The 13,360-nt window shown below is 35.9% G+C and overlaps 1 protein-coding gene across 1 annotated transcript; it reads left to right on the top strand.

The window, feature by feature from the left end:
- Positions 1 to 7,265: 7,265 nt before the first annotated feature.
- Positions 7,266 to 13,355, top strand: LOC122083677. Its single transcript, XM_042651549.1, has 6 exons — positions 7,266 to 7,690; positions 7,778 to 7,873; positions 9,662 to 9,702; positions 9,851 to 9,968; positions 10,818 to 10,898; positions 13,037 to 13,355. Exons 1-6 carry the CDS (start codon positions 7,508 to 7,510, stop codon positions 13,091 to 13,093), a joined length of 576 nt encoding a protein of 191 aa, XP_042507483.1. The 5' UTR covers positions 7,266 to 7,507; the 3' UTR covers positions 13,094 to 13,355.
- Positions 13,356 to 13,360: the final 5 nt, after the last annotated feature.

Genomic DNA, 13,360 nt, shown 5'->3' with positions numbered 1-13,360 from the left:
GCTTCAGCAAATACCTCAAACAACCATTTGAAAGATTCCACTATCTCATCATATAAAAGTCCAGCCCCAAATACGGTGCACCCTCTATGGTGATTGAATCCAGCAAACAACCCAAACGGCCTACACTATTTGTTGGTGCGAAATGTAGTGTCAAAGTTGACTACATCTCCAAATTGTGTGTAGTCAATGATCATCTTTGGATCATCCCAAAATATGTTAGTTATTTGTTCTTCACTATCAAGCTAAAATGAGTATGCGAAAGATGGGTTGTTCCTAGTTTGGGTAACAAAGTACTTCATCAAACTACCTGCTTCACCATATGTTAAGGCACGTTGTCTTTTAGTGCAAAGATAATTCCTAACATCTTGAGTCATATAGCTTAGGTTTTCAATCCCACCAGCATGCCTACCCATCAACTCAACTATGGATCTAGGCCTGATTCCCGAGTCATCTACCAAATCAATTTCATACCTATGTATGTCTAACATATTCCTTTGTGAATGCATCATATGAACTGTTGATGTAGTATGAAGCTCATGATTCTGTTCTCTCACAAAGTCACGGCACTTGTATTTTCCCTCATCAACCAAATATATGTTCATTCGTGCCTCGCAATTTGTTCTTGTCTCAGCTCGAGGGTTAACAATTTTGATGTCTCGCTTGTCACTCAACCGACAACCAACTTTTGAACAGACAAATCCCCTAGATGTTATAGTCGTGTTGTCTTTCTTGCTTTTATTCACAAAGTGTCTCCTAACACCAAACCCCATTGCCCGTCCATAACTATTGTAATAATCGTATGCATCATGTTCTGAGTTGAATAACATCCCAAACTCAGGTTCACTCACATCATTCATGTAAACATTCTCCATACTAGACAAAACAAGGACAGAGACAGCAAATCTCTTAGGTTTGACAGAGACAATGAGCAAATAAAAATAATGATTTTCAAATCAGCCAAGGAAATAACCCTAAATCTGCATTCCCATCTTCAGTCATATGTCGCTGATAAGTGGCTAAGAACAACCCTTTCCCCTAATATTTCAGCATTAAAAACCACAGAAAAACCCGGTTCAGAGTACAATGTAAATACTTTAAGAAAATTTCAATTTCAAAGATAGCGAGTCAAGCGAGGAACAGAGAAAGAGAGACAACAAGCAAATAAAAATACTGAAATTGAAATTTTATTGAACAGAAAACCTAATATTTCAGCTTTCAAAACCACAGAGCAACTTCGTTTAGAGTACATGTAAATACTTCAAAAAAATTTCAATCTCAGAGATAGCGAGTCGAGCGAGGAACAGAGAGACATCAAACAAATAAAAGAGAAAGAGAAGACCCTTTGCAGAGACATTAACATTAACATGAAAGAAAAAAATAAAAAGAGAGAGAGAAGGCTTTGGGTATTTCATACCTTCTTTGCAAGCGTTTCGTACCAGAAGGAGAGAGTGAGTCGAGCAAGAAACAGAGAGAGAGAGAGAGAGGAGTCAAGTGAGGAACAGTCGACAGAGAGGAAGTGTCGAGAGAAAGGGAGAGAGTCGCGAGCGAGAGGGAGAGTCGACAGAGATGGTTAGGGCAGAATCAAACCGTAACAGAGAGGGAGAGTCGTAAGAGGAGAGAGGGAAAGAGAGAGAGTCGAAAGAGGAGAGAGGGAAAACTTTCAACTTTTATTTCAAATTTATGAACCAAACCGGTTTGCTATGATACGGTTTGGTTCAAATTGGTTCTTCATTGATTCGGTTCAAATTGATTTTATAAGCGGAATAACATCTGGACCGTTCATTTGGTATGTGACACGTGTCACTCACTGAAGTGGGTATTTCAAAGAATTGCACCAGATGGGAATTGCAGACGATTTTTGTTCGGGAAATCGTGGACAATGGGAGAGAAGTTGGAGGAGAAGTTGGAGGGGGGACTTTGAGACAGAATGAAAGTATAGAGAAAATTATTTGAATATAAAAATCAAGATAAATAAAAATGTATCAATAATTTATAAAATAATATAAAATAAAAGAAAGGGAAAGAATGAATGATGTAGGCAATTGAAAGATTTGTTACGTTGTGCTTTTATATAGTAGTATGATATATATATATATATATATATATATATAGGTATAGTTCTAAAAGTATATTAGTCATTTAGATAACTATTTATTAGTCTTAAATTACATACATTTAATGCAATCTAATCTATACAAGTAGTGAAGTCAACAAAGCGTAGATTTGAAAAAAATCATTTACTAATATTTCCATAGTAAATCTATAAATATTAGGGGTGCAGTAGGGTTGGGTTGGGCCGGGCTTCTTAAAATCCTAGCCCAACCCTGAGTCCCCTTAACTGGGCCCAAACCCATCCTGATCTTGACTTAGGGTTGCAAAACTTCAATCTAGGCCCAACCCTTCAGGGTTTAGCCCAACCCTTACTCATCCTGATAGGCTCTGATTTTTTAGGGTCGGGTTAGGATGACCTGATTGGCCCTGACTCTGACCTTGGTTTGCCATCAAGGGCCAGGTATACCCTGACTCTGACCCTGCAAAATATGAAATACTTAAAAAATAAAAAATATTCATAATAAAGAGGAGATCAAAAACACAAAGTCACAAATTACTTTTCACGAGGAGAACATCCTAAAGTAAAACACTCAAACAATATAAATAACTCTAACTATTATGGTAAACAAAGATGAAATCATCCTAAAAAACACAAATAATCCAAAAAAAATCAAATTATTTGTCATGATAAACAAAGAGATCAGTCTAATAAGGCAAATAATCCAAAGATCTCAAAACACTTGTCATTTAAAAAATTTAAAAAAAAAAAAAAAAAAGAAAGAACATCCTAAGGAAAACAAAAAATCCAACGTCAACATTAGGGGCAAAAACCAGGGCCCCGTAGAGCCAAAACCAAGGCCTAAACTCAAGGTAAAAAAATCAAGGCCGGGTTCAAGGCGGGTTAGGCAGGCCAAAGACATTAACCCTTACTCGCCTTGACCCTGACTCAGGGTCAAAAATTTCAAGGTCGGACCAGCCCTCAGGGCCAAAATTTTTGAATCGATACTTGTTTAAGATCAAGGTGGGCCAAAGGCGGGTTCAAGCCGTCAAGACCAAACTTGCATCCCTAATAAATCTGATGTAAATATTTACGTCATAAGGATGAACAATCATCATTATTAGATTAATGTTTTGATCCAACATTTATATGCAGGCAAAAAGAGATGTTTACAAAACTAGAGCCCAAATTAAGTTTATAAAAATCATTATATAAATATCCAATTCAAACAAACTAAATTGATGTCTTTAAAAATTTTATAACATTATTACCAAAATTCAATGTTTTAAGTATCGGTGCGTATCGTGCCGTATCGGTCGATACATATCCGTATCGGTAGGCATCGGCACGATACATACCGATACGCTACGGAGAATTTTGGGCCTCTTTTTATGTATCGGCGTATCGTACGTATCGTATCGTGCCGTACCGATACGGTACCGATACGTACGATACTCTACGATACGAACTTTTGAAAATATGAAAATTTCCGAGAGTATCGATACATATCGAAGGTATCGTGCAGTATCGAGTTGTATCATACTGTATCGGTACGATACGACTACTTAAGTGTGAATTTTTTGTTATTTGAAACAAAAATTTCACACTCTCACCAACAGTTTTCTAGATTTTTTATATGTTATGTAAAAACAAGTGTTCTACAACTTCCATGGAAATTTTTTATTTTTCTCAAAAAAATATTTTTTTTAGAAAATTTAGTTCATTCAACTCTTAAAAATAATGTCATAACTTATAATTACTAAATACATGATTTCAAATGAAACCCACACTTTTTTCCCAAAAAAGTGAGGGTTTCAATTTTTTTTTTATTTCTCAGATCTACTCAAATATATTGGTCCACACTTTGTTGATTTTTTATATGTTCTTTAAAAACATTTAATCTACAACTTCTATAAAAAAAATTAATTTTTCTACAATGAATGGGAGACCCACTACCATAAATATTTCGACTGGAGTAAATATTGTGCCTATATTCGACAAGTGCATAATATCATCGTAGTTGCTCCTATTGAAGAAGGTCCTAGCTAAGGATTTGAACCACCACGACACTTTTCACGGCACTCATCACAGTGGCAATGGCAATGAGAAAAGAAAAAACTGTAAGAAACTCAAACCTCATCATTTTGAACATTTTCAACTCAATATATTTGTCTATCAATACGATACCCTCTACTTAAGTATGTATGCATTCTACATGTTATATATAGCTTTTTTTAATTATTTTTTTATGCAAAAGTGTATAAAAATGTGTTCCCTATCCATTTATATGCGTATCTTTAGAGTATCTTAGCGTATCTCCGATACGATACGATACCCTCCGATATATATCTTAATTTTGACCGATCGATACGGTGACCGATACCGATACTTTAATCCTTGCCAAAATTAAACTTAAAACCTTCATTGTCAAGTCTTAATGATGAATCTGATTTCTAGAAATAAAAGGGACATAAAGAGTGTCCATAACGTCTAGCTAAAATTCAATATCCATAATGAGTTTATAATCATTGATAGTGGTGAATATCAAGCTCTCGTCGTTTTCACATATTCACAATGCTCTCACTTTCGTTTAAACTTTGGGTTGTTAAAAATTGTTGCATAAACTTGAAAATGTGAATATAATTCTTCAATCAATTCACCAAGTATTACAATGAATATCAACATGTATTCATTGTCATTTATTTTCATCATTTTTTGGTTTAGAACTAGAGATGAGTTTTCCATATTTAAATCCATAATAGAAATATCTAAAACCCTAATATTTTGGGTTTCCATTTTTTGAAGTGAATGGATTCCGGAAGATCTCAATCCCATGTTCCAACATGATTGACAGATCCCACAAATAACTATTGGCTATTGTAGCATTACGAACTTGGAAAACTTCTAAAAAATCAAAATTGCTTCTAACAATAACAAGTAACTTTAAACTAAGGATCAAGCCTTGCAACTTTAAAAGTTTTAATCAGGTACCATCCAAATAATGTAACATTGTAACACGCTAAAAGAATATGTAGCACAAAAGCAGGAGTGATATCAGATCTACTAATCCCATTATTGTGTTCTACTTAAAATACTAATATTATAATAAAGTGGGTGAACTCCATTTGTAGTCGATGGGAGTCTTGTCTTTCCACTTGCATGTCTTTCACATATTTCGAATAGATTTTTCTTTACAAATTAAATAAATAAATTGTTAGAGAACATACCAAGAAATATGAGAATAAACAAAATCAAATCCGCACAACATGCAGAGATTTAACAAGGTTCAGACACCGATGTGGTGTGATATGTCCTCGGGCGAAGAAGAAAATGTTTCACTATGATTACACCCAAAGAGCGGTGAAAAAACTCGTCTTGAAACCCTAGTTCGAAAAATCTCTACAATACAATGATTTTCTCAACAAGACAATAATACATTATATACTCCAAGTCGCGTGTTGACCCCATTGGGTCGTGGTCAATCTGGTCAAATCATATCACGATGGCTATCGGCCCAACCCCTCTAATTCTATCACATATCTTAGAAAACTTCTTATTCAAATCGCCACCAAAATATGTCAGAATGAATCAATCTTCATAATGGGTCAAGAATTCAAGACAAACTTAACATAAATAAATAATAACAGAACAAAAAATAAAACAGGGCAAAGTAACACATTTTCTGCTAACCATCTCTTTTTTTTTTTTTTTTTTTTTTTTTCAATACATTCAATTATATATAAAAAAAAAATTACAATTTCTCATGGGCTAGTCCAGTTGTTCTCCAATTCAAAAGCAAGCAAGTAGCTACAGTCTTTCTTTCAGTTGTTATTAAACATTGACTGTTGATGAAGTCTAGAACATTTAGGATCATGGTTGTGTGTGTTTAAGATATTTTATTCCCTTTCTACTTGAATTTATTTTATCAAAAGAAAAAAAGGACCGACAGTCGGTCATGTAACTGAGTTCACTCAACCAATGGTCAAAACTGAAAGGAACTAATTAATAAGCTATTGGCAAAAATGTGGCAGCATGGACGTGTTACCATGAGTATAAAGTAAACCATTCTAAATGATTACATGTCCCAATTGATGACATTGATTTTAGTCACATAGTTGTTGATGTGGTAGTTTTCAATGGTATGGATAGGTAGCATTACTCTGGACAGATTAACCATATGTCAAGTTTTGTAAAAATTTAATCATACATGTATTTATTTTATGCTTGTGTATATTGGAAGATTTACAATCTTGGCTCTTTTTTTTTTTAAGCAGTATTTCTTCACCCAAGGCCAAGGGAAAATCAAATGATATGCAGATGGTATCAGCAAACAATGGGGGATATTACCAACTCCGTACTATAACTTATAAGAGAGCACATTGAATATTGATGATCTGAATGAATATACTTTTCTTCTATCGAAAAAATGAATATACTTTTCCTTTACCCACGGTGGAAGAAGACTTTCTCTTTTAGGCTATGTTTGGTAGTCAAGAAAAGAAAAGAAAAGAAAAAAGAATCTACAAAAGAGAAGAGAAGAAATTGTGAAAAAATAAAAGAGTATGTATGTTTGGTTACCAAGAGAAGAAAATAAAAAAAAAAATAATTTAAAAAAATTGAATTTTAAGAGAGAAAGACACATAGGAAATCATTATGTAATCATTCTTTTTTTTTGTCTTATTATGTTTTCATATTTTCTCATATTTTTTTGTGTTTTTGGCAAGAAAATTTTTGGAGGAATAAAAAAAAATTTCACAATTCTCAAGGGAAATTTTAAATTTAAAAAGGAGAATCTTCTCATAGGTAAAGACATACTAAGTGCAAAGAAAAATTCTTAACCCAATGAAAAAAAATACAAAAATTGTACTTTTTTTTCTTTTCTTCTCTTGGCTACCAAACACAGCCTTATTTCTTCCTTTATTTCTTTCATTTTCTTGCCAACCAAACACAGCTTAAAGAACTAATTGTTGTCCTTGACCGTTGATAACTCAACAAAGAGTCCGCACGGACAACTATCAACGGTCAGTCAACGTTAGCTTTGAGTACTCCTCACTCCTCAGGAACCAAACTGAAGTCTCAAAAGTGACACCGAGAGATCACCTCACCAACACACAAGAAGAGAGCAAAAGCTTCCTAATGTCCACTTGTATCAACAGGAAGCCAACACGTGTCACGTGCAACGATTTCTTTGAAGGGCAGGTAAAGATGGAATCCCATCCCGCTCCTTCCATCTTCCAAGAACAGAACTTCTCTCTCCTCTTTCTGGTTTTCGGCTTGTCTCGGAGAACCACCAAAAGCAAACCAGAACAACTTTAGCGAATCCAGATTGGACTTGGATTACTAACAGGAACAAAGAATCGAAGAAGAGTACAAGTTCTGCAACTCCAAGGTTAGGGAAACTTGTGCTGTGATAAGAATTCTGAACCGGGAAAAACCCTCATTCTTCTTGATTCTACGATGACGAGGAACGGCAATGGAGATGTAGAGAACTCACGGAGAGCTTCTGATATACTTAGGTCAAGAACGGATCCTTTCTTGATCGTTTGCAGAATCTTCAGTGTCGTGACTGCGTTAACCGCCATTCTCTGCATTTTCGCCAATGTTCTCGCTGCTGTCAGATCGTTCAAGAATGGATCCGATGTAAGAAAATATCTTTAGAATTTTTTTCTAATTAACTTCTTCTCTCTGTTGATTTTGATTTTCATGCTTTCAGATAATTTGTTACAGGTCTTCGATGGGATTTTCCGCTGCTATGCTGTTGCTATTGCAATTTTTGTAGTCGTTGCGGAAACAGAATGGGGATTCATTTACAAGTTCTGGAGAGTGAGTTTTATTAACTTAAATGGAAATTTATTTTTTCTTAATACTGGCAGAAAACCATTTTGAAATTGCTATTGCTCACCATTTTTCAGTGGCCTCATTTTCGTGTTTTACCTTGAATATGCATCTCCATCTCTCTCTTATGCTTAAAAGTACAGTTTCATTGCCATGCCTGCTGATGTACATTTAAAAAAGACAGCAGAACCATCAAATATGGCATTCTCTAGACCTTACAAAATCAACAATTATTTCAAGTTCTGTTAATGACAAATTCTTAAATTTTTTAAAGTCCATAGCTCAATGCTTGAGAAACTTTGCTAGCACAACCTTAAAGATGAAGCTCTCTTTCTTGTGTGACTGCTTAAAAAGGGTTGGGAGTAATACAAAAGTGCATCTATCTTCCCCCACTAAATACTCCAACTAATGATGTTTCCCTAATGATTTATCAGAAAAAAATATATATATATATATATATATATTATTAGAAACATAATGGTGATCTACCACAATGAAGGCAAAAGAGTTGTAAAACTCTATGAAAATGACTGGTTCAGCAACTTGACCCTGAAGTCTTCTGATTTTCTAGTCAAGATCTTCCTATCCTCATCATGGTGAGGCATTCAAATAAGTCGCCTAACCCGTGCATCAAGATTTTCTAGTCTTAGTATGGCGGGCATAAATGTGAAACAACAAAGTACCCACTGCTTTCTACATACTCAGTGAACTTCCTTATTTGTCAGAAACCTGCTGGTAAATATCTGGAAGTTGACTTTAGAGGACCTTTGTCCCTCCAATAATCTTCTCAAGAAAGGCTTCAAGCTATTATACCTCTTACAAATGCTTTCCTGCAGATGGTACTTATTTCTGTCCCAACAATTGCAAATTCATGTTATGCCTCCAATAACTCCTCCATTGAGGTTTGCCTTCATGACCTTACCTATGAAGCTATTCATTAAGAAGAGCTTTTTTCATTTGACAATTTAGCCTAAAGCCCTGTCTGCCAAGTCTCTACTAGTCTACTGTCAGCAAATCATTTTCAATCCCCAAAATTGTATTTAGAAGTGATCTCAGAGAGAAGTTCGTTTTGGTGCATCTATGATTTCCTTTTATTCACTACAGAAGCGGGGCCTGTACAGAAAGTTAGAAAATGTGGAGGAAGACTTGGAAGGGTCGTATTACACTATCCACATCAGTCTACCATATGGAGTCTGGCCACTTGTTTTTTGCTGTCTGCACCTAGAAATTAGTCTTCCACATGACCACCTTCAGCTTTTCTATCCGAATTTATTCAGAGCCTTCATACATTTGTTGAAGAGGGATGCTGTTACAAGATCCTTTTGTCTTAAGCCTATGGAAAAGTTATGGATCGTTTTATATTTGTTTCTAAAGTTGAAATTATGTTCTTTGAAGGGTTTTTATTGACACTATATTTGTAACCGGACCGTTAAGGAGAGAATTGGAAGTCATTGCTGACTTACTCTCTTGCATCTAAGCTATTAATATAAAATTTCCAATGGTTAAAATGCCACATCAGCCTACTATATGGAGTCTGGCCACATTCTTTGCTGTTTATCCACCTTGGCACCTAGTGACTCATTCCCAAACAGGCAATAGCAATTGGTAATCACATACTTTGCAGGGAAAACATCGGTGGTGGTTTTTAAATTCATATATGTTTCATCCTTTAGCCACAAACATGTTTGATCATACCTCTGACATTCTGTGGATTTAGTGTCTTATATTTCTGAATTATTAATCATTTTCACATCAAACTCAACTATAACTTTGCAGATATTGGAGTATTGTGCTGGTAGGGGCATGCTGCAGATCTTGTATGTCTCTTGTTGCAGTAACATTTCTGTTCTACATTTTTGGAGTTTATACAGTTGCTGATCAAACCTTTACCACTGAAAGTGTTAAAATATTTTCCATCTATTAGATTGTGCTTTAAAAGGCAATCCCTTGATTATTCTCTGACAGTGTAGCTGTCATGACAAGAGCTTTCCCTGATACTAGTGGAGAGAAGAAAGATCTAGTGCTGCTTCAAAATATAGCCAGCTATCTGCTCCTTGGATGTGGTGTGATCTATGTTGTTTCGGTAAGATTCGTCTTCATTTCCCACCCTCAATGACAACGCAACTAAATTAGCTTTATTCCCAACTTCTTGGGGTCAGCAACACAAATCATGTTCCACCATTCTACACTATCTAGGATGGCTTGTCAACCTATTGATTGCAACTTCCTCCAGATGTCCGGTAAAGCATAAAAACAAGGTTTGAATGGTACGATTCCTCTGTCACCTCAGAATGAAAGGGGTGATCTCGTATTAATACCCCAGCACAAGGTTGAAAGAACAAATTTTCTGTATATTATACTAGGGAAAACTTTTGTAAACAGCCAGCCTTGATAATCTTATCAAGATGGCCTATTTATCTACCATGTGGCATCTTGGATGTAACCCAAATTTTGTGGACAGGCAGACCCCAAGGTTCCTTGCTCATAGGTAAATTTCAGCTCAAACAGAATTTTCCAAGTGGAAAAATAGAGGTTCAAAAAAACAAGACTACGGGAGAGTGCATGGTAATGGTAGTGGTCAGAGTACCGTAGGAACATGGGAGGGTATTTTATTGAATTAGACTCTAAAGTTTGACAAGTGAATTACTCGTGCCATGTACGATCTACCCAATGGTTAGAATTGCCACATCATCATTCCACATGGCAAGATGAGGATGGGCTGCTCAAAGTGGTTTTTTCTCAATACTAATATCCCAAACACCGTATGGAGACTTTCTGAATTAGTCAGAAAATTCTCACTTTCTCAGTTTCTTTGTGTGTTAATTCTCTTGATTTATATAGATCTCAAATTTTAGATTAGTTGTCATATTTTAATTGACTTGATGAAGACAGCATTAGTTTTTGCTTGACTTGACTTTGACTCCATATCCAGGGTATCCTTTGCATTGGTTTTCTTAAACGTGCTCGCCAGAAAAAAGAAATTACAAGAGAGCAAGCAGTGAAAGATCTGGAGGTAAGCTTTCTTTCTTTCTTCTCTTTTTGAGGTGGGGGTAACTTGAGGTAACCATTTTTGGATTAGATGTGATTTTGCTTCCATATTATTGGCAATGAGAATCTACTTGATTTTATAAAGTCCAGTTGTTTACATTTGGTTTAACCTAGGCTTCAGCAAGGATTACCATTTTACGTTCCAGAATTTGTCATTGTAGGCTTCTTTGCGCTCTCCATTTAAAAGTTTTATGATGTTCATGCTTATTGAGAAAATGCTACATTTATAGAATTGTTCTCATTTAATGCTATCATCTAGAATCAGTAAGGCGAGGGGAGGGGAAGCACTGATCAGACATACAGGACATTAGGATCTTAAAATAAGTCCACAAATCCAGAGCCGACCAGTCACCAACCTATTGGACTTTTCGACTTGACAACTGGATCCTAGACCATTTGATCGAAGTTCAGACCATCAAAATTGGTTTGAGCCACCAAGCCTCTCAGTTGGGAAAGGAGATAACACAAATACCTTTGGGAGTTGCCACCTAGGCTAGGGCCCAGGACCCGTTCTTAGACGATTGACATTGATATCATGAATACAAGATGAATGTAAAACAGAATAAAAATGCATGCGTTACCTTGGATGCACTGCAAGAAAAGAGGGGGTAGAACATGATGTATACAAGGACTAAACATGAAACTATATGAACAACTATCGTGGACAGTGGTTAGTCCTCTATATGAACAACTATCATGGACAGCAAGTGTTGCCTTGACAGAACATGAAGGTAAACATGATGCACAATATGATTTGAGGAACTAGATGCAAACTACCCTAAACATGAAAAGACATGAAAGTAGTACCCAAAGTGGATACAAACAATACAAAAACTATGATCACAGTGGGAAAAACCCAACATAAAAGTTAAACCTAAAGATGGCCTGGAGATGGACAGCATGCAAACACGAAATAACACCTAATGTGGAACTATGAAGATGCATGAAAACCTTAAAAAACTTAATAAAAACAACTAATGTGTCAAACAAAAATAAAGAAAACCCTAAGCATGTCTAAGAACAGCCCCACCAAAGAGGAAGCATACCACCACTATTTTCAATTTGTGCTGAAAAGATGCAGTATACCCATGACTACATAGTTATACCCAAGTAGATACAAAGGATTTTATGTTTGAGGTTATTTGAGATTGAAGAAGCTCAAGAAACTTTTAACAAAAAAAAAAAACCTGCACAACTTTAGAAGAAAGCTCCAAAGCCAAAGAACTCTCAAGAGCATTCAAAAAGAACAATCTCATAGAGCACTGTTTCTAGCCTTCAGAGACTGAAGATAATGATCCCCAATACGCTGGATCAATAGCCTCTTCATAGTGTCCAATAAGAATGATGAGAACACTTCTAAGATGACACGGAAGCAATTTGTATATTCATGAGACACCACAAAGCCGTCATGAGCAAACCCACTCAGAGTCAACAACCTCAAGAGTTGACCCTCGATGCACCTGGGTGAACCCTATGCGGGTAAACAATAATTAATTTGGTGTTCAAAACCTATGTAAACAACCTACCAACTCATTTGGAGCCGATAATCAATTGCCAAAATTATTTTTAGTCGTTGATGCCATATTGTCATGGAAATCGAAATGAAACAAGAGGCATAAGAGGATCTGAAACTACTCCAAAAGAACAAAACCATGCTATGGGGACACGTCTGTCACCATGCACGCTTTCCAATGGATGACAGAATGAGGTGCCTTAGAGTTTATACTCTTAATGGTACCATGAAAGCAGAGAGGAGACATCAACCAAGCTGACCTTAACTTCTGGGCTCAATATCTTAGCCCCCTCTAGTAAAAATTATCTGCACAACAATTTTTCATGGAAAGGATACCTAGAGGTCCTAGACCGAAGAAAATCAGGGTTCCCATTAGGAAAGATCCCAAGAAACCCGAACAGGCAAAGTAGAAGATTCTTGTTGTTAGAGAGGAAGAAGTAACCCGGTGCAAGCCATGCTATGGAGATTCGGACTCACCTTACATATCTATTGATAGGATCTTATGCATGTTTTATTACCTGAAATTATTCAAGTGTAAATGTAATTTGATTATAATTGTGATATAAAAGATTCATCCATGGACGGTACAGGAATTGGAGCAGCGAAGAGAGGAGCTTGAAGAATTGCTAATCAATGAGAGGGCTTGAAAAGTAATATGCTACAAGTAGTGATGGAGCATCCAAGTTGTCAACTGCAGCCAATGGGCAAGGAAGTTGAATCATGCGGATCCCGCTGTATGAGTACCGTTGTATAATTGCTAATGTTTCATTTGGTTGATTCTAGTCTTGAATTCATAGTTGTTCTCTTCAAAGAATTTGAAACCTTGTAGCTCCCTCTTCTGCAAGTTTATGTAAATGATCATATTGTAACAACAAAATAGTAAATCTGATAGCCATTCATTTTATTTGAGATGC

This window comes from Macadamia integrifolia, chromosome 7, assembly GCF_013358625.1.
Source record: "Macadamia integrifolia cultivar HAES 741 chromosome 7, SCU_Mint_v3, whole genome shotgun sequence".
In the NCBI taxonomy this organism is placed as follows: Eukaryota; Viridiplantae; Streptophyta; class Magnoliopsida; order Proteales; family Proteaceae; genus Macadamia; species Macadamia integrifolia.
Note: the sequence above shows the minus strand (reverse complement) of the source record. Positions and strands in the feature narration are given on the sequence as shown.